This window comes from Augochlora pura, chromosome 9, assembly GCF_028453695.1.
Source record: "Augochlora pura isolate Apur16 chromosome 9, APUR_v2.2.1, whole genome shotgun sequence".
Lineage (NCBI taxonomy): Eukaryota > Metazoa > Arthropoda > Insecta > Hymenoptera > Halictidae > Augochlora > Augochlora pura.
The window spans coordinates 7,493,368-7,516,438 of record NC_135780.1 but is presented as its reverse complement, the minus strand read 5'-3'; the positions used below and the strand labels follow the sequence as shown (position 1 = coordinate 7,516,438).

Below are 23,071 nucleotides of genomic sequence, written 5' to 3'. Positions count from 1 at the left end.
TGAGTTCCCGGCTCTCCGTCGCCAAGAAAAACGGATCACGATGACGACCATGGGTGTCACGGTGTTTTGCAACCGAGTGCAACTGAACGGTAACGACCAGGAACAAGTGATGCTTCTGAGGACTCTGCAGGACAACGAGAGCAACATAATCGGCAATCAATCTCACCTGATCGTACCCAAAAACAACAACAACAACGCCAGCAACATGAACTCGAACTCGGTTCTGCCGCCTTACGATCCATCCAGGCTGAAGAAGCACGGGAAAAATGGGCAACCGCCGCCGGTCGCAGTCGCGAGGAGGAACGCTCGCGAGAGGAATCGCGTGAAGCAAGTGAACAACGGGTTCGCAACGCTGAGACAACACATACCGAGCCACATCGCTGCAGGTTACGGGGACAGGGGGAAGAAGCTGTCGAAGGTGGAGACCTTGAGAATGGCTGTCGAGTACATCAGGGGGCTTCAGAGGCTACTGGCGGAAGCTGACGGCGTTGAATACGACAGTTCTGTCGGCGTCGGTCAATGTGTACCTTCGCCCACGAGCAGCGTCATTTCCTCCAGTCACAACGGATCCGGGGAGAGACTGATCCTCGAGGACGACGTACTAGCCGGCGACGAGGATAACGGTGAGCAGCTGGACGAGGACGAGGACAACAGGAAGCAGAAACAGTCTAGGTAAATTTGCCGCGACAGATGTTGGCTCACAGAAATTCAAGTCGGCCGTGTGCAGCAGAACCTGCATTAGTCGGTCTTTCGATATCAGAGGTCTATTCTGACCAAATGCATTTCACCCGCAATCGGTTCTATCCGAGGCAGAACTTATCCAAAACGATTTAATATAAAAATCTGATAACTGACAGGGTTTAAGTTTGCGTGTATGGAGTACATTCTGTATAATACAACTGTATATTTTTTTAGTTATCATTCATGGTTAGAAGGGGTGAAAAAGATTTCTGTGTTTTCTTTTTCGCGAAATATCTAAAGATCATCAAATGTTAACACTAAACAACAAAACGATCGAACTCACCAGTTTTTTTTTTTTAAATTGTTGAGATTGTACGATTTTTTCCTAGGAAATGGATCAAGTCATTTGTTAATTCGAGCACGTTTTACGATAAAAGTGACGAAAAGTCTAAGTAAATTCTATCTTATCATTATTTTATGGCATTGCATGTCACTTTTAATGCTTGATAGGTTTAGTATTTAAAAAAAAAAAAACGTTGAAACAAACATAGCGTCGTTTTAACTCAATGTTAGATTTCATTTTTTCAGTTGGAAAACTTGTCTACATAATTCGATAGACACAATAAGAGAATAGAATTTTTGTTTCAACATTTGTACCGTTTCTGACATAAATCGCGAAAAGAAAGATACTGAAATTGTTTGAAGGGCTACTTATATACTTTTAAACCGTGCATCATCAGCAAAAAATATACCTTCGTATTAAGCATTGTATTACATAGTATTTGAAGTACTTGGATTCTGCAAGGTCACAAAAGTCTCTTGTACATAATTGTTTAATTATCCAAGTGTTCCTGCGTTAACCTGTCCAGAGTTAAAACTTCTGTTTGATTTTTCAGATTGTCGCCTAATCGAAGAGCAGTCCCCTCGCCGCACGATTATTACGCTTCTTCGGTGGGAGACGAGGAGAACCTGGAGCCGAGGACCCGGTCGAGCACGCATAATTTCTCTCGATTCTCGCCTAACTCGGTGGCATCTCCGCCTTCGGAGTATTACGGCCAGAACGAGGAGAATCTGGAGCCGCAAATCCTGTCGCCTTACAGCGGCGGGGACAGTGAAGAGGGTGCGGCCACCGTTTTCGCAGCCAGCCCGGAAACCTTTTCCGGCGCGCTGTATTATAAACAGGAGATCACGGAGTCAGGTGAATTCATGGATGTAGTTAGCTGGTGGGAACAGGAGCAGACCAAGATGGTTCACCAACAACACACACAACGCCTCACGCACGTCTAATCAGAACGGTAAGGCACCTTCTTTTTTTCTATTAATATTAAATTGCTGGACAGAAGAACGGAACACTTGACATTTTTCGTGATTGTTTATGTGTGTAGTGGAATATTTTATAACAAACTAGTTCGTTTTACAACATCTATTTAACAGAGAATACACTGATTGTTATTCATATATAAGGTATTAAACAAGTTATTCCAGATTTTGAGGATTTATAGTACTTACTTTCTTACTCACCGAAGGGAGTAAGAGTTTTAGGGTTTATGGATATTCGATACGCAATAATGTTATTAGACAAGCATCAATAAGGGTTCTTTTATGAATATAAAGTTCATATTTATCGAGAATTGATACGCAGACGTACGTCTTCAAATATTTCTATCAAATCTCACATTGTTTGATACACATTTTCTGACTGTTTCGTAATTCTTCTATGATAATTATGGGTAGTGAATAGCCTATCGTTTTCAAGGGTTTTGAAAAAATAAATTTAATGGATTGAAACCAGGAAATCGAGGAACTCCCTTCGCTTTATTCACCAATCTACTACCTACTTCCTATGACAAAGTAGATTTGCATTTATGGAAGAATTCTTGTCGATGTTGGTGTAATAATCCTGTGCCAACAACCTTAGACGTCTTAATCAATTTGTTTACTTAAATATTCTTAGATACTAAAAGTCGATTTTCTGTCGAAATGATAGATTTTTGGACCCACATTGATTAGACATTTGTTAAACAAAGTCTCATTGATTGATGTTCCATAGGGTGATTTTACAAGAAAATTTACCTTCTCTTACTTTAAATTCATCTCCGAAGGGTGAATTCATTCAGTAACACGGATTTTGTCCAAAAAGTGATTGACCGTCGAACCGGACGAGCGAGAATAGAGAAGGGCCGTAATTGTTGGTTGTCCTCGCATACTCTTAAGAGATGAGTCCCATAGTAATTTAAGTGGAGTAAAACGAGTAGCAGGGATGCTGATCGGAACGCTACGGCGCACGTGACAACTACTCCGGACTACGGAGGAAACGTCGCGAAGTGGAAACTCGTGTTCACCGCTGCGCTTCCTTTCGAACACGTGCTCTACCAGCGACGCTCCCGAAAATAAACTTTACGCGTTATAACCACTTTGCGAAGTGCGTGGTGACGTGACACTTGGCTGCCTGTAATTATTCCGTACGACAGACAAAAGAGTGTTAACCTCTTGCCACGTCACCTTTCCATTTTAACCGAAAAGGTTACGGAAGAGAGCGAACCATCTTGACTATCTTAAAATGTGCTACCTCTTTGCATTTTTTAAAAGATAATGAATAAGCGGAGTGCTGCGGTTTTTCATAGATAATACTAACATTACGTTTACCTTGATTTTCAACTATTTTTGCACAAAATAATGAAAATGCCAGAATTATTCGTTGTTTTTAATTTGGTATTTTATTGGTACATTACTAGATCGATGTCATCACTAATTGATATATTTATTTTCTTTTTTAACTAGAAGGTATTGTGGAAAATGTACTACAGAATTTGTAGAAAATTCTATCGTACGAACAAATGGGAGCGGATGTAACGGAAAATTTACTATTTATTTTGGAAAATGAACTCAGATCACTTATAGATTAATAAATATTTTAGATATCAGAAAAATCTTACTCTACATTGTTAGTCAATATCTTCCAGTCTAAGAATAAATAATTAAAGGTGTTTTCTTTTTACATACTCGTCTGGTGTTATACGTCGTCTGTGATAGAATAATTGAATTTATGAATTAATTTCTCCAACGCAAACTAAGGAAGATTGAAAAATGCTGAAAATTATAAAATAATCGCATAAAATCCGCCATTTGAGCACAAAAGCACAGCAGTATTGTAAAATTAAAATTTAGATTAATGCAAGAAACTTGTTTGTGGTTTAATTTATGTAAATTAATTTTTGCAAATACTGGCACATTTGTGGCTCACAATCGGACAATGAACAGCTACTGAAGAGGTTTGCCAAGTCTGTTGTTAATCGGCTTATTGGTTTTCGATGTACTGTGTTCACCAGCACGGAAAATCTTGTCCCAAGGAAAACGGGAGGCGTTCGATTTCAAGAGCAACAACGGCGCGACAGTTCTCTGAATTTGTTTTTAATGTGTCGCGATCGCATTATATTCTTAATATATTAAACCGTGAAGGCATCAAGATTATTCCAAATAGATCATTCGGTGTCTTGAGAAGCCGCCAAAGTAGAGGGACTTCTTAAAGTACACGGCCCTGTCTTTATCTTGCGATAAGATTAAATGCAAGTGCGTACTTGTACTGCTGCTCAAGAAGTAAGTTGTTGTTCAGGAGCACATGTGACAGAGAAATTTCAAGTTCACGCTGGCTGGATCCATTTCAACGTGTGGCGCTACATTAACCCTCTTAGTGCCGGGCGAAAAAGCCAAATTTCACAGTTTGCTAGGATTTGGAGAAAGGCTCGTAAAAACCAAACGAAAAGCAATATTTACGTAATTCAAAAAGCAGCGCATTAAGGACGAAATTGAGAATGCAACAATGACGGCAATTTTTCTATATTCATTCGAAATTATATAAATAAGAAAGGTATAAGCATAAGGCACTTTTCGCCAGTGCTGCGCGAGCCGATATATCGGCCCTCCGGCACTAAAAGGGTTAAAGGCAAAGTGTGCAGCCATAAGCGGAAGTGGCTCACCGTTTTGCCATATGCTAGGTATCCCCGAAATATCTCGCTTCTAGACCTTCCTTAATCTTTTGGGTTTCCAATTGCTCGCTATTGATCCGCTTCCTCCTTATGGATCACACATATGTCGCCTGTGCGGTGAACGGGCTTTATTCTATTTAGGTTAGTGCAACAGAAGAATTTAACCCGATTTATAGCGGAGTTCATGAAATTATTAACAAATTTACTTTACTACTTATCAAGAGAAAAATAAACGGTGTATTTTATATTTTTAAATTCGATTTTATATATTTTTATTTGGTTATATTTCTAAAATATGCTAAATATATTATACATGCTTGATTCACGTATTAAACAACAACTATAATTAATCGAACATTTCTTCGTCATTTTTTGTATTTTTATCTCCGAGTGAAACAGTATACGACGATTGCCTTTATTGACACAAAATGAACCATTTTAAAATGTCAACGAATTTACAAAAACGCGAAAAGAAATGTCAACTTTTTCATTTATTTAGTGAAGTCAGAGAAGAAAGTCATTCTAAGGTTGGTTACAGTATACGTTCGAAATAATAATATTATATAAGACAAAGATAAGTGTAAAGTATTGGAAGAGAAGTACATACTTCGGTGATGGTCGCGCGGCTAACAGGACGATATCAACGTGACCGGGAGCCAAGGAACGAATTTATTAAATTAATTTGCCGCGGCGACGCATCTCGTAAATTTCGTAGATGACCTCACTTTATAATTGTCGAGAATTGCTCGGTCGCTTGTTCGGTCTCGCGTGTGAGACTTGCTGCTCCCTAGGATGTACATTTTTATTAGTACTTTCTTCGGGAACTACGCCTCTGGTATTCCGAAATTTCTTGTGAAACGATACTCGTCTGTGGGCCCATTTAAGTATGTGGCCCGAGCATTGCCAGAAGCGACGAACATTATTTTAATTTGTATGATTGACAAAGAGAATTCCTTTTGAAGCCGGACCAGTTGAACGGGATAAGAGGAGAGCAGATGAGAAAGAAAGGGCGGTTAAACATGTTGTAAACATGTTGCTCATTTCTCCGCGACTACGGTTTCATTGAAAGCGGCGAGCATGCGCGGGAATTTAAGATAGGAGAATGGGGAAGTGTCTATAGTTATGCTGTCTGGCCTGCCCTTCGGTAAATTAACAATTTACCCTTTGCACTCGAAATCATTTTAATTTTAAATACAATTCAGTTTATCTGCAGTATTTACATTTTATATGATTTAGTGCACTTTATGCAAATCTAGAATTGAATGATGTTGTTCTCATTGTAATTACAATTGATAAATGTTGATACGCGTTATTTTTCCTTATTGTATCAGAAATGTTCATTCACCTGGATATGTTCATTGACAGGGATATATTCATTGGACAGAAAGTCTTATAATATAAAATTAACTTAAATATCTATGGGAAATCTATGACAATTTAAAATCTTTATGAAAAATTTAAATTATCGATCATATTTAGATCAAGACAATTTATACACAATTTTTTCGTGGTTATTCCAAGAATGTTTGTAAATTTGTACGATCATCGATTTCATTCTATTCCGGTCTATTAAAACGAAAAATAAGAATGATTTCTAAAGTGGAGCCCCATTCTCCAGTTTCCTATGGTGGCATATGGTAGTCGTCCACTCGTACTTCTTAATCGCAGTGCTAGCCACATGGCAACGAAAGTCTGTCTTTAATACTTATGCTTTTCGTAGGTTAGGAATATGCGAACAATTTAAAATTCTTCTTTGTTGCTAATCATGTGATTCTTTTTGGTATCGCTGATTCGATTTTATGTTAACAGTGTTAATATTTATGTGAATTAATATGTAACTGTTTCTAAAGCTGTATTTTAAACTATGAAGAAATTAAATTGTGTATTTCTTTTTGTATTTCATTATAATCCGCAATTTTTCATATTTTAAACTATCTATTATTTAGCATTTCATATTTTGCTTTTAGCCATTATATAAAATGCTGCTGTTTCGTTGCTATAACAAAAGAATATCACACTGCGTATTGAAATTAAACTGTTTCAAGATGATTATGGGAAATAACTTTTTGATATCTTAAAAATAGACGAGAAAACAGAAATTAAATAAAAATAAGCAGTCTCTTAAAATAATTTTGATAGGTTACAAATAATGTAGCAAATAAAGTAACAACAAATAATGTAAAAAAAAAAATTGTTTGATACGATCATTGTTTGAACATTCTACGTTCTGCATTATAATTTTCCCTCTTTTAATATCGATGTTCATGAATCTATAATACAGGATACGTATAACTATATTTTAATAAAATTCAACGTATGAAATTATTGTAACGATTAAACGCATCCTTAAACACAGAATATTCGCGAAGTTAAAACAGCGTTTTCGAGGTTTTTAAGTTTGAAACGATTGTCTGGAAGTTTTTTCGGTGAACACTTACTCGCTGCCCATATGTTGAAGAAAACTTTCGGGCGCCTTATGGTAGCCTTCAGACAGCCGAGTTGCAAGTCGATACGTGCACATGCATCAAATATTATATCTGAATGGCTGCATGGCACGTGGGCAGCGCACAATTCTAACGAAAGCATGATTTCTATTTGTGGCTCCTTAACTACCCGACCTTTTTTCATTTTCTGTATGGAAACGCCATAACCACAGTTCCGCAAAACGCCATATGCAAATGAAATGCTTAAAATTATAATCTAAAAAAATAGGAAATAAATCTGTATTTTAAAATATTGACATCTGACAATATTATGAAAACAGTTTAAATATTTAATTTACACATTGAACAAATTATACGAACTAATATAAATATGCATTCTGTATTAATCGTGAAATAGAAAGTGAATAACGAAACATTGTTCATTGTGAGGCTGGTTTTTTATTAAAAAGTAAATAGATAATAATACATAAACTGCAAACTTTAAGCATTTATGGTACAATTAGGCAACATATTATTTTTAATTTGTTAAAGCGAGGAAAGGAAGATTTTGTCAAAAAATTTGACATTTAACTTTTTTTTACATAAAAATCCGCAGTCTAATAATAAATAATACATAATTTCTGTTAACGATGTAAATAAGATGCTCTCTTCAAGTATTATTTAAAAAATAATTGACGCTAATATAATTAAGAAAAATCGTCTGCCTATCAGTGACTTCTAAATATATATTATCTTTTGATAATATGCTTTTGTATATCCTGTGGCAACGTTCGCCTTGGCTTTATTATTTCTAATAATGCAAAACGTCATGTTAATTGCTATTTCCTTGGATTATTACATCTTATATGTAGAGCACAGAAAAAACAAAAAATTTCATTTTGCGTATTGAAATATTCTTTCTGACAAAGAGCAATGCAAACATATCTTTTATTTTTGTTTTATTTCAAATGTCCATTTATATTTTATAAATATTTAATTATTGACATGTGACATACTATTGTGATCAAAAAGTAAGGTGAATTTGTTTATAAAATGTTAATTCTTTATTTATTCTCACAAATCAATTTCATCCCCTTCAATGTAATCCCCGTCCGATAAAACGCACTTTTGCCAACGCTTTTTCCACTCCTCGAAACAGTCGGAATAGTCTTTTTCCGGTATAGCCTTCAAGACCTTCTTCGATTCGGTTTTTATCTCTTAAATCGTGTCAAAACGACGTCCCCGCATTCGCCTTTTGAGTTTGCTGAATAGCCAGAAGTCGCACGGAGCCAAATCAGGCGAATCCGGTGGTTGCGGAACGATACGAGTCGAGTTTTTGGCAAAAATGCCGCAAAGAACCAATGCAGTATGACATGGTGCATTATCGTGATGACTTTTGGTTGTTTACAAAAGCACGTGTAACTCGGAGATAATTAAACCTTTTGACAAGTAGACGATTGGCAAATGTTATAGACAGTCCAACCAACCTAGGAAAAAGAAATAAAAAAAGAATAAATAAAGAATTTACATTTTAGAAACAAATTCACTTTACTTTTTGTTGACAGAGTTATAATACGTATGTTAGTATAATAATAATATTATCATTTTTGTGCGCGTTACATCGATCAGAAAAATAGAAACATTGGGTAGTAATTGTGATTTACGATATTGTGGCGACATTATTACTAAAAATATCATTCCCCATTACTTCTCGAAAAGCCGGAAGCGACACGACAAAATTTCTTCCGTAACTAATGATCTCGTGTCGTTTCGTGCGCCCAGTGAAATTTCTCATGGTTGGTAAAAGTACAGCGACGCATTAACCCTGCCGTTAATCGGTCATATTTTTCTTTGGGACACGTGACATACAGCACGCGATTACATTTACTTGTAAATGATAGTTACAAATGTTACATGTACGGTCATAATGGATGCTGTTGCACGAAAGTGTAACGAAATCATGTCAGTGTGTTCGTCTTGGTCGCACAAAAATGTAGTCGATTAAGTTTCACCGTTAACCGATCATCGCGTTAATTCATTTAATACGCGGTGGTTTATGTTATCGTGTGTAAAACTTTCGAATATTTGGAAATTTCGGTAACCTTTAACAAAGTGGTAATATATTATTGCGTAATATAGTCTCTCAACCGATAAAATCGACTTTGGTTATCAATTCTTACATGAATTTACAATAGATCTTTGTCTATTGCAAACACTACAAATTTAAGTAATTCTAGTTTATACTCTTTTTTATTATTAAATGAGACATGTATTATATTGTCTTATATTATTAATATTAATTACATAAATTGCCATATTGCAATTTTTAAATTTTCAGTATTTCTAATCCCTCCGACATCAACGAAAGAAATTTAGATCTCTTGGATCGAATATAAAAAGGTAGTTCGATTTAAAAGATGTACGAATACTTTGTACACGGACTGTACAATCAGTCGCGGTTAAGCTTCGGTACTTCTGGCGTAAATCGAATTCTACACTGGTAAAGTTTAAGTTTCTATAATTTTTTTCAAAGTTAGTAGTCTTCGAGTACAATGATCAATAATATCTGAATATTCTGCCGGTATGATTAAAGAAACATTAATGACGATCGCGCTAAATTAAAAGATTCTAAAATTAAGTTTATTACTCGTAATCTACATATTTACGGAACAACTTGATGCTACTTCTGTAAATTGATTAACCTCTTAGCTCTGTAGGTTAGTTTTAAAGAAATATTACACATTTTATTACAAATCGTTCTAATGTTAATGTGTCTTTGCGAATACGTTTCATAATAATTGATATAGTCAAACGAGCGTACTTACAATATAAATACTTGTAATGTCCTAATAGCCTAGATGAATTTTATTTAAAATGAAAATAAAAATTCACTACGTAAAATAATTTATTTCATAACGAATATAATTATTATGCAGAGCTAAAGAATTAATATCTTGAAATTAGCGATTGTAACCTGTTATACATATTGCTAACCCAGGAACATTTATTTATTATTCATTGCTGTTTTTAGACAATCGTGGAACTCTAACTGTTTTCAGTAATTTTGAAAAATTATAGTACTCATTTACAATGACACTATATTTACGGTTTATGGCCAGAAAGGCATTCAATTGTGAACAATATTGCTAGCTACGTGATAAGCTCCAGTGTTCGAATTTCTTGTTTTGCGCTGAGAGCGTTTAATCTACGGTACGTATAATCATCCTGAACTGGCGCGTCAGTGTTTATGCGAACGCAGTCCCATTTCCATGCTGGTAATGTTTATTGATAAGATAGCACGGATGCGGGTTACCAGCATGACAGTCCTTTAAATTTTTTTGTTCGTTACGAAGCAAGTCGAAGCAGAAGAACAACGAGCGATCATTCTAACCACTTACCTATTTTTATGTCGGAGTTTTGTTCCTTCAGTTAAAGAAACATGATGGATTCTTCTTTCTTGTATGTGCAGACCTATTAAAAGAATATAAAATAAATAAGTAATAGTCATTGACGAATTTAGGAATGAAATGAAAGGTGTGTACACTATGCGGTGAAAGTTTTTGTTACCGTCGGACGATGCGCGTCTTTATCAGTCCTATGTTTCTGATGCGCGCGATCCTAGTCCCCCTGTCTTTTGTCTCTCTTCCACGCAGCGTCCACTTCGCATTCGGCGTACACACGAGATAGTTTAGATTAAATTTAAATTATATTTATACATTACGTGTGTTCTTACATTCTATTACGACCAAGCTCCTGCTATCAGGTTATGGGCCCAGGAAGAGTAGCGTGAATAAAAACCAAAAAGTGTGTGAAAACGTAGAAAGTGAACACGTGCCCTTTTTGTGTGTTGAACGCATCGATCACAGAATCGAACTATAATGTCGGCATCCAGTATCGCCCGCATTGAACCACTCACGCGAGATAATTACGACACATGGAAGCTGCAAATGCGTGCATTATTAATTAAAAATTACGCATGGGGATACGTTAGAAGCGGAATCAGCATGCCCGAAAAGAAGGACAACGATCCATAATCGGAAGCCGAGTACAAAGTCTGGAAGAGGAACGATGAAAAGCAAAATCCGACATCATTCTATCGATGAGTACTTCGGAATTGAAGCAAATCAAATCTTGCCAGACATCGCACGAGACGTGGAAGAGGTTGGAAGAAATATACCAGTCAAGAGGACCGGCGAAGAAAGCCACTCTATTAAAACGACTCATTTTGCACAAAATGAAGGAAGATGAAAACATCCACGCACACTTAGGTAAGTTTTTCGGCGCCGTCGACAAGCTGCAGGAAATAATTTTAGAAATAAATCCGGACGTACAGACAATTATGCTATTATATAGTCTTCCGAATACGTTCGAGAATTTTCGTTGTGCTATCGAATCTAGGGACGCGTTGCCGGAACCGGAAATATTACGAGTAAAGATCATAGAAGAATACAACGCTCGAAAAAATAAAACGGTCGACGTCGTGCCTAATGCAATGATAGCCGGCAAATGTCGCAGAAAACCGAATTTTTCGAACCGTAACAAGGACATGAGAACGGAAAAAGAGACTTTTAAATATAAGTTCCATAAATGTAGACGGACCGGACATAAAGTTTCGGAATGCGATAAAAGAATTAGTGTTGTGTGTCAGTGTGCGCAAAGCGACGAATCAGCAACTTTGTATGCGTCGAGTTTTGTCGAAAAGGCTCTGCACACGGCAGGTGCAAGTAACGAAGTGTGGTGTCTCGATAGCGGTTGTACCTCACATTTAAGCAACAAAGCCGATAATTTTGCGAATACAAGAAAAAGTGATTGCGATCGACTCGATCTTGCGAATAACACATCGACGATCATCCGTGCGAAAGGAAATGTACCATTAATTACGTCTCAAAACGGAAAGCGGAATCGATTAGAATTAAAAGATGTTTTATACGTTCCTGATCTCCGTACTAACCTATTGTCTATATCTAAAATAACCGATCGCGGTTATGACGTAGTTTTCAACAGTCGTCGAGCAACCGTAGTCGATAAAGAAGAACACGCGATAATTAGTGCGGATCGGATCGGTAACTTGTATTATCTGCGCGGGATAAGACAGAGCGCCTGTAGCAATAACGCGGAAGACGGACCGCCGAATAAAACAAGTGCTCTCGAGGCTTGACATCGCCGTCTCGGACACGTGAATATCGGCGATATGCAAGAAGCAGCGAATGATTAAGTCAATACAACACGTGTTATGAATAAACACACTGGCTGGCTGCAAAACGTGTGCTGAGATACTTAAAAGGCACAATGGACATGGGAATGGTTTTTAGACAAACCGAGAAATCGTTAATCGGATACGCAGACGCCGATTGGGGAGGTTGTCTGAGTAGACAATTATGAACATTAGGAATCAAATTGTAATCCGCGCCTCGAGGGGGAGTGTTATCGACGGACGATGCGCGTCTTAATCAGTCCTATGTTTCCGATGCGCACGATCCTAGTCCCGCTATCTTTTGTTTCTCTTCCACGCAGCGTCCACTTCGCATTCGGCGTGCACACGAGACAGTTTAGAATATGCATTTGTTAACAATACGTTTGTTAACTATTAAATTATATTTATACATTACGCGTGTTCGTATATCCCATTACGACCAAGCTCCTGCTATCAGTTTTCACATATTATAATTAAATTGTACAATTAATAAATGTAACACAATTATTATGTTTCTGTTGTATGGTGTGTGTTTCTGCAGATTATTATATAGAAATTTAAGTAAAGCAAAAATTTATTCTTCCAATCAGGATACTTTTTATGGTAAATATAAAAAGAAGGTATCCTTTTAACATTTTAGTTGGGTGATTTTTCGATTCCAGAGAATTAGAAACACATAATGAGCCAAATTTGCATAGATATATTATGATATAAATATAATATGTATGTATAACATACATATAAAAATAAAGAAAAATATAAATTTTTATATATAAGTTGTCTGCAACAATTGCAAGACATAGGAGCCAAGTGCAATTATATTTCTTCTGTAAACGATTTTAATGACTTTATTTTAATACATTAATATTTTCGGTTTCCCTTAATCTTTTCACTATTTTAAATTCCACCCACCCATGTTTACCGTAAATGCATACAATTTGACACGAGCGGTCGTTAACTTGTCGTTCAAAGGTTAACTTTTGTCGATGTACAGAATTCCCGGTGCTTCGAAATACATTGTTTATATTTTCGTTTCCGGTTCTGACAAAGATAGTTAGAAAATCATCCTTTTTTTATTTCTTTCTCTTACTTTCAATAATTTGTTTAGACATTTTTTAGTACCTGACTAGTTCTCGACTAGTTCATGTAACATGTGAAGAACATTCATATTATCAAAAAATTTTTAAAGTTCCGTTTCACAAGATTATTATACAAATATTATAACTAAATATACATGTAAATGTATAATTTACGTGCACAAAAACTTGTTTCACTTAAGTAATCTCTTTTTTGTCACCAAGTGACAGGAACTTTCCCGCTCTTTTTTGGAAGACAGCGTTTTTCCCACGATCTTCAGGGTCGTGTCTAGAAATTCGTTCGATTCCGTATTTAATTCTTACTGATCCAGGTAAATAAAGATCTCGCGCGTCGGGGAAACACAATAGCCAGATGGCTCGATGTCCCAGCATTATACTGTAGTGTCCCTAGTGCTGGCTACTTCCCTCCAAAGCATTCGAAAATCATGAGAATATGGAAACTGATTGTTGGAAATAAAGTTCAAAGGGAAGATTTCTGGGGACTGTGGCGACGTTTCAATCTTAGGAAGTCCGTTAGGTGTTGTGAAAACGTTCTTACTTATCCGATTTCATTTCTTTTGTTATTTTCTTTTACAGTTCCATACATTAATCAATTGCATTATAACAAATTAGTTCATCATAATCTATTAAACATTATTTATTTCTTGTCAATCGAAGCAAAATATATATGATACTAAATAACGATTTACAAGAAATAAAAATTGACTTGTTCTATGAGGAAAATTATTAAAAAAACGTTAAACAGCTTAGCTGTGAAATAAATCGTTGAGCATATTCATGTACGCTTATGTATCCATATATGTATATGTACACAATAATTAAAAATTCATAATTATTATAATTTGTGCGATAGCATGTATTTAATTACATATTTGGACACATTAGTTGTTATGGTATGTTAAAGAAATTTGCATTTAACTTACAAATGATGTTATTAACGTCTATGTATTAAACTCTTAGCATAATAAAAAGAACTTGTTCCCCTTCTCCCATAAATAAATACAATCAAAGTAAACTTGAATAATTGATCAACGAATTTTAAGAATTTAAAAGTAATTCAAATTTGTTAATATGCAGTATCGAAGTTGTTCTATAAATATAAACTAATTACAAATTACAGGACAACAGAATTTGATTCTGTCTTAAAATAATGGAATAATCGTCATACATAACAGGTCATTAGTAAAATTCGACTTAATTACAATTATGAATTAAAATTGATTTACGCGACTTTTCTCTGTTACAGATTCGCTCAAACGTTGGAGTCTCGCAGGGTCGATCTCAAGATGCACGGATAAAGAATTGAACGCGACTTTGGTCGGGATCGGATGTTTTCAAGAATGACAACAAACTGTACTTACTGCACACAGTACTTGCTCAGGGTAGTCAGCACTGCCTATAACGTCTTTCCGATTTTTCTTCTCGATTGAGCATCGAGCAAGTCATTGCCATTACCGACACAATTGACAAGTTTGCCATGTAAATTATTTGGCTTTCATCCTGCCGTGGTAAAGTCGAGCAAACAGCATACACTTGTAAAATCTGGTGGCAGAGATGGGAAAAATTTTTCATTCATACATAGACAAGACCAAATTAGTGAATAAACAGAAATAAATAGATATAAACGTAATTAATGAATAAACGAAAATAAATAAAAGTAAACAAAATCATGACTCGACCTAATAGAAATTCATGTTTATTAAAAATATAATCGGACGATACATTTACTCACCTTCAGCTGCTAAAATTTAATTTGTATATTTGCAAGCTCTACCTGACAATGAACATTCAATTCAGTTTCAGGACATCTACGAGAATTCGATTTTTGTAGGTGTCTTGGAATTATCGAGATGGCTGGTGTTCGTTATCACTGAGGTCTTAATCTAAAATCTTGTTGATTATACTGTTCGTTACGAATAAGGCTGGACCTGACGTGACCATTTACAGCAATTTATTTGGACGCGTAATTCATCATGTTTTCTTAATCTCTAAATGTTCTTCTTTCCTGGAGAAATTGCTCAATGTTTGACTAAATGATAAAAAATTAAGTAGAAACATAATGGAAGTATTTTCAATATGTGGTTATGTCTACGTTAAAAAACGTCATGTGAATTTCTTGTATCAGACTCAACCTTATTCCAAGTGGACAGTTGTTTTAGGGAAATATTACAATTCGAAAATGATATTTTATGATTGAAAAGTGTATATAATACTGTTCGACACGATTATTGATTTCCCATAACCGGTTTGAGACCCTTGTAGATCTTCGCTTCCCAAACAAGACGTGAAAAACATGGGTTTTCGTCAACACCCAGAATTTTCGATAAAAATGAGGTATTCTAGGAAAAGTGAAAACAGACAATTCTAATCGATTTTACAAGATAAAGGGGAGTTTTCCGAATGCAGTGGCATACAATTTATTATTATTTTTTGGTCATAGATAGCTATGAATTATTGTCAGAGTTTAAAATAGTGTCTATGTGCTTAGTTTCTTCGCAATATATTTCTATTTTAACGAAAAGTTCTTTGTCCATCACGCTATATATTTATAAAAGCTTCTGTTCTTCGAGACTTTTAGATTTTTGTTTGAAGAGTCAAACTCTACAAAGATTTCACATTGATATTGGGAAATCAGAAAGAAAGTTTCATTTTGTCGGACGGTGTAATAGGATGGTAAGACGATAACTTCTAATATCATATGTTTCGTTAGTAGGTGCCTTTTATGATGATAATAATGATAATATTAATATTAATAATAATATTAATAATAGTAATAATGATAATAATAATAATAATGACAGACGAAGAAAGCAATAAACTCGGTCTACATTGATATTTTCCTGAAAAAAAGGATTATATTAATTACGCGTACAATTAATACATTGACTGGGAGTGTGGCGGGTGAATATCGCGGGAATTTAGTCGTTCAGTGACGTCACAATAAATATAAAATTACTTGGTTTTATAAATTAAACTTTTCTGTTTTACGCGATGCACAACAATTTCTTATTGTGTTGCGGTTTACTGCATTTTTAGGAAATATTGGTATCCATATTTATACGATACCCGCTCTACCGGTGCGTATATCGAATACGTAGTCATACGTGACCTGTGTCAATGTGTTAATTGTTAATTCTAATGCTTCTCATTGGACTACGAGGTGAGCGTATTTCCATCGTGGAACAAAAAACAAAGGATATTAATACATAAACGTGCCTTAACCGAATTTAAGCCGATCTTTACATAGCGGCGAAACTATTTTTTCTACTCCAGGTGGTTTTTAAAAAATATTTAAGGAACATTTTGTTATTTATAACTACTAACCGTATCTGACGTTGTCCCATTACTGGGGAGAGAATCAACTTCAGATATCAACTTTCAATTTTGTATTTAAATACAATGCGTACGTAACATTTTGGTACCTGTACATATACATAGCCATCCAAATTGTACAATTGCTTTCATAAAAAAGTATATGACACGTTGAAATATTTAAGCTGCCACAGAAAATTTTACAATTCTAGTCAGTTTGTACATTTTCAGAATAACTTTATCGAGCATAAATTATACATGTTTTAACAAAGCCGAACACATTTTACTTATTTCACATTTGATAATTAAATAATTCAGAGAAATTAAATATAAACACGGAAAAAATATCAACTCATGACAACTTTCACATTTAATAATGAAGCTACCTTCTTGTATTCCTTAACTTCCTTAGTATAACAATTGATGGTAAAGTTATTTATACAATAATAAGGAGGTACAAAAATAGGACTTGTTGCATATATAAATATTTTTATCGTTACTGTCATTTATCGCGTCGTTAAAGATAATAAAAAGTGATAGAGCAGCTGTGTCTCGGATACTTAATGGTAATATTACATATTATTCAAACAGTTCACCGGAAAACTTAAACATTTGTCACTAATAATTTCTCAAACAATCCCGACAATCGTCGAACATTGTCAATTCGTTCATTTTTGAAATTTCATATTGATATAAATATGATATTATTTTTTACAGTATATTTATATTATCATAATGTTTGTCATACGCGTGTGTGACGCAGCTTATATATTTCAAATCAGAATAGTACTCTTCTTCATGAAAATAATTTGTACAGCTTAAGGAAGTATTTATAAACATAGGTAGAAAGTTTCGAATTATCATCTAGTTTTCTCCGATTGCATTCTTAAATTATTGAAAGTTTGATCGGTGCATGCGAAAGCGACACGTTTGAAGAATCAAATTTGCATGCCAAGGAGAACCAGTTTGTACTTCCGACTATTTAATTCATACTTCGATCGTCAATATTCCAGAAAACAATATTTTTGGAATTACTCTTCCAAATTTTATAGTTATAGATAATTGTTTAATACAATGAAAATGTAATTATTTGACGTTAGTGTCAACTGCGGATGAATGTCATGGCGATCAATGTGTTATCTACGACGTTATTGATAAAATTGAAATGAGCTACTGTACAAATGTCTACTTCTCATTAGTTCAGTATTAGCAGTACATAACATAAAACGAGACGACTTACTTAATCTGTAAAATATTGTTATAAATCATGCGTCGATTTGCCGATTATTTTAACCTATTTGCGACATAAAGTACGTGCGACGTACCATTTTTATTGCCATTTAATTGCGACGAAGTCAATTAGATTTTGCACTAGCACGAAGTACTTGATAAATTTAATTTAATTAAACGAGAAGTAACGTTAACAACGCCGTGCCGACGTGCCTCCGACTTAATTATAAGTTGACGCGATAACGGAAGCGAAGCATCGTAAATTATTCGACATGCAAAACAGTACAATGAGTAGAACTCTGTAAATACAAGTGCCTTGATTAAGTCTATGATAAGCATTTTTTACTTATAAACATCTGTAATACTTTTTATGAAATATTTAAAATACATTTTATTATTTATACGACCTCGTTCTTATTCATTTATGATATCCTAAATATCATTCGTTATGATAGTTCAGATATATAATTATGTAACACTCCGTACAATTCATTATTAATTATAGGTTCAATTTACTTTTACTGTATAAGAATAATTATTTGCACCACTTATGTGAATATAGTGTGAATCTGTTGCGTTACACATATAACAAAACAGCAGCATATCAGTAAAATTGTGGCAAATGTTCTTCCGACTCTGTGCGCTTTAAATAAACCAAAAGTAAATACAAGAGAATTTGTTAAATTGTTTAGTATTTGTTTCTCGTTTAACACGTTGACGCCGGCGCCGATATTCACGATTTTCTCTGTGAGTCGGCGCCCGAAATTTACAAAAATTAAATAATTATGTTAAGTTTATAATATTGAATTTCTATGTTCTTACTATTGAATATCTGTTTATAATGTTCAGATAAAATAACATAAACCTATTTTATAGTATCTATTTTGTGAAATGCAAGCAAAATAAGCAAATATACGCAGCCCACGGGTCTGACACGTATGACCCACCGGTGGATCAAGCCGTCGTCAACGTGTTAAACCAGAATAGCAAGTAAGTTTTTTCGATTCATACTAGCTAGTGAATACTGTCGTAATTTATATTGTCATTTCAACAATATTTCTTGAGGTATAAACATGTCGGGTCTAATTAAAATTTCATTTTTAATTTTCATTTGTTAGAGGTTACTTTAACAGCAAGTTGTTCACCTCCGCGAACATATCTTATGACCGCGATTTTTCAGTGAACTAAGGCCTCTCCCCCACAAGTTACGAGCCCGATGGTACTTAAGAGCAAAGATCTTCAATGAATTTGGCTATCTTAATCCAGTTACTGCTCGCTAAAATATTTCTTGAACTTGAAATGTAAAGTAAATTGAGTTCGATGTTGATAAAGTTAAATGTTTATTATGTCTGAAAAGAGCGTTACCAGCATTTATAAAAAATACTTAATTCAATTCATGATTTAATTGAATTTGAAAATCAAACGCTCGAAGTGATATAAGTTACGAACATTAATTTAGAAGCAAGTAAATTGTAATTCATTCTTTTACTAAGCATTTGTCGTTGGTAATGTCTAATAACATAAGTACAGTATTCAAGCATTATGTAATCTTAGAGATGCATTTCTATTGCTAATAGGAACAACCTCTCATACTGTTAATATTATATCTATATAAATTTCTTTATTTTCCCCCAATTTAATACATTGGTATCAGATGACACACGTGCGTCATTTAAGTATACGACATGGACCCAGAAGACGTAACAATACGTTATTGATATTTTCACATATCTGGTGCGTAACAAATTTATAAAACATTAGAAATAATTGTATTTCTCTTCAGAAATGTCGTGACTAGACTTCGAATTTTTATCCAAAATAATAATATTCAAAAACAATTGTCAGAAAACGCAACAAAAATAAGAATGTACTGCTTCTTTTAATAATAAGTATATTAATAATAATGGTACAACGTATTTATAAATCCTTTTAAAGTCTTCGTAATTTTGTATTTCAGTCACTCATTTTTATCATAACGAATTAAAAATATTATACATTTCTTAACTTGTTTTTTTTATTATATTTTTTAACTAAAACATTGTGTATTTTACATAAAGTTTATATGTCTGATAGCCAAAAGTATCGTTTACGACTAAGGTTGTGACGATGGCAGCTTTTAGTAAACACACAATGCACTTTGCATCGATTTATAACCAAATATTAAAATGTGCAAAATATTTTTTGCTTTGCAAGTAAAATTGTATGTTTGAGTATCGTACTGTGGCGGAAGTTAACTGTTCAATAAAAATCGATGTGTTAGGAAGCACAAACACATTTTCAATTTTAATAGACAGTAATAATATAATAGCTTGGAACAAATACTTTCTACTAAAACACAGCTTGGGTTATATTAAAAAATCTCTTTTTACTGTTTATTCAAATTGTACCATAGATTCGATAAAACTGGTATAAATTATTTGATAAAACTGTATTATTCGAAGGTGTGCATTTGGATTAATTATTACAATAATTGTTCCGTTATTTTAAACGTTTAAATACTCATTTATATTAGACATAAATTGTATGGTAGGTGCATAATAAATACATTAACTATATAGTATTTACTGTTACATAATAAATTAGTTAATATGCCTTGGTAAACTGTTAGATCATTCTTATCGTTGCGTGTTCGTCTTCCATGAATAATCGAGTCTGCCAGGAAGTATGCGAAAATAACAAAGGGTGGTCGATTTAGCATCGATAATTTTGTAATTTCGTGAAATTAGTCTCACTGGGATGGGGAACTTTATTCTCCCTCTTCCTTCCCGCTCCTCTCTCCCTCTCTCTCTCTCTCTCTCTCTCTCTCTCTCTCTCTCTCTCTCTTTGGCTGCTTGTCCCTCGCCGTTACTTTTTTAATATCCTCGAGGGCTGATTTCCGGATGCGTTCTATGCAGGGGGTGAAACAGGTTGCTACGTCATTTCCGGAAGTACTGGTTTCCACCTCAGCGATCAACAAGGGATCGTTATAACCGCCTTTTTGTCTATTCATCCTTTACGATACACTGTTGTAATTCATTTAGACAAGTTCTAAACAATTCAAACCAGAACCTTGGAAACTGTTGCAACGTACTGTATTATCTGCAATGAAGAATTATTAATTATTATTTGTTTCTGTTCTATATTCAGTTCAGTATCAATTACATAATAGAAACATTATGCATACAGTGGTTAGCATGTAAATAGAGAATATAGGTGTACATGTCGCGTGCGCTCATGTGTGCAACAACTTTTTAAAAATTGGACCGGTGATTGCATTTTTTGAGATGTTAGACCAATTAGTTTGTTAGAAGAATGAACAAACAAAAACTTTTCTAGACTTAAATTGGTTGGTATGACGTTTTATTATTTTGTTTGTATAAGGCTAATATACCATAAATTCATGGCTGATAAGATAGTCATCAGTTCGAAGATTTTTTATTAAAATGTATCATAATAGGCCATTATATTCGTTTCAACACCTGTTATTATATACTGATGAAATACATCGTAGCGCGTTAAAGAAAAATTAAAGATAACCTTGAAATCTGCCTACGCATTCACCCACACGAAAAATGTTCGTATCACGGTATGTACCTCTCTACATCGTGCAGGATTTGTTTACAACATTCTTTTATATTATTACAAACAACAGAGACACTCAAGGTTATGTTCAGATTATTGCTCCGCCCTGTACATGTTTATATTTATTTGTCCATATTGGCGTGTTTTTCGAAAAATACTGCAGGTGTCTGATCCACGTGCCTGAATGCAATTTCCTCTTAAGCAATATATCTGTAAGTGGTATCGTCTGAAATACGTTTTATGGGACTTGATTATTCTTATTATGGTATTACAAGGTCTTGCAGGTCTCGATCTTGAGGCACTCGGTCAAATTACTTTATTCCGTCCCTTTGAACCAGATTAGACCTGGTACAATTTCGCATACATAAACGCCTGCAGCAAATCCGGTTCCCCTATACCGGTACGAAATATGGACTGATTTCAGACGGAGGTGGTTCCATCATTGGAAAACTCAGCCAAATAATCTCAACTACCATTATTTATGGTCACAATAGTCAATTTCTTTTTGGACCAGCATGACCTTCGTATGATTCCATTCAGATTCTTGCGTATTAACATTTTGATTGCCATTCAGATTTAAAGTTTTCAAATCCTGTACATGTTATCTGGATAGTTGCGTACAAACTTTAATGGAAGTATTTTGCACACGGAGACCCATTTTGAAAAATTCTGATAGGCTTTTTTAATATTATGTATGGATTGTAACTCTAAATTGCTCTCGTTTCGAAAACGATTTTCACGATCATAAGTTTCCTTTATTAGCAGATTATTGCTTTTAAAAAAAACTAAACAAATGAAAAATGTTTCATTAGAAAGATTTGAATATTGCACATTTTACATAGAAGTTGCATATTCTGCATATTACATGCGCGTACACAATTTTTGTGGCAAGTTAGCTTAAAAATGAATGATAAGTAAAGTAGTTTGAATTTAGTGTGCTCTTTTCTAGTTTACTATTCCTTAATTATAATATTCATAATCAAATATTTAAAAAGTTTATAAAGTCAATAATTTTTAATGGTTTGTTGCGAGCTGAGGGCCAGTTGCACACGTGGCCGGAGGTAAATGAGTTTTGTTTTGGATTGATTCCAATTGGCCTCGTAACTTCAAGAAAGAAATATTAATCGATATACTACCTTGAGCGGCAAAGGTGTATCTTTGTGGGATCGTTACCAACAACTGACTCGAACTGGGAAATGGAATGAAATAACTTGTGCACTGAATTGCAAGTAAAACTAATATAATCTAACAGCTTCAGGCTATTACAAGTGTGTAAGTGTAGTGTAAGATTCGCAGAAGTCCTAAGACACGCTCCCTGGTTTACGCACCAAGACGGCGGGGGTTAACTATTGCTCGAAGGAAAACTCGGCTCGATCTTGCTACGTCTCGCGTCGCGATTTTATTTGAAACCGCCCAATGAGGAGGAACATCTTAGCCCTTTAATATGCGGCTGAACTAGGAAATTTGGTAGTGGGGACTGGGCCTACGTGACCAGATCATACCGTGGATGGTACCGAAAATCGGGGACGCGTGACCCTTCCTGAACTCGCGCCTATACATTTGATTAAATATTCTAATTTTGAAAGA

At 34.7% G+C, this 23,071-nt stretch overlaps 1 protein-coding gene across 1 annotated transcript; it reads left to right on the top strand.

Moving 5' to 3' along the window:
* Window positions 1–19: 19 nt before the first annotated feature.
* Window positions 20–14,834, top strand: LOC144475007 (uncharacterized). The gene is made up of 3 exons (XM_078190496.1): window positions 20–672; window positions 1,578–1,976; window positions 14,628–14,834. Exons 1-2 carry the CDS (start codon window positions 41–43, stop codon window positions 1,966–1,968), a joined length of 1,023 nt encoding a protein of 340 aa, XP_078046622.1. The 5' UTR covers window positions 20–40; the 3' UTR covers window positions 1,969–1,976; window positions 14,628–14,834.
* The last annotated feature ends 8,237 nt before the right edge of the window (window positions 14,835–23,071 follow it).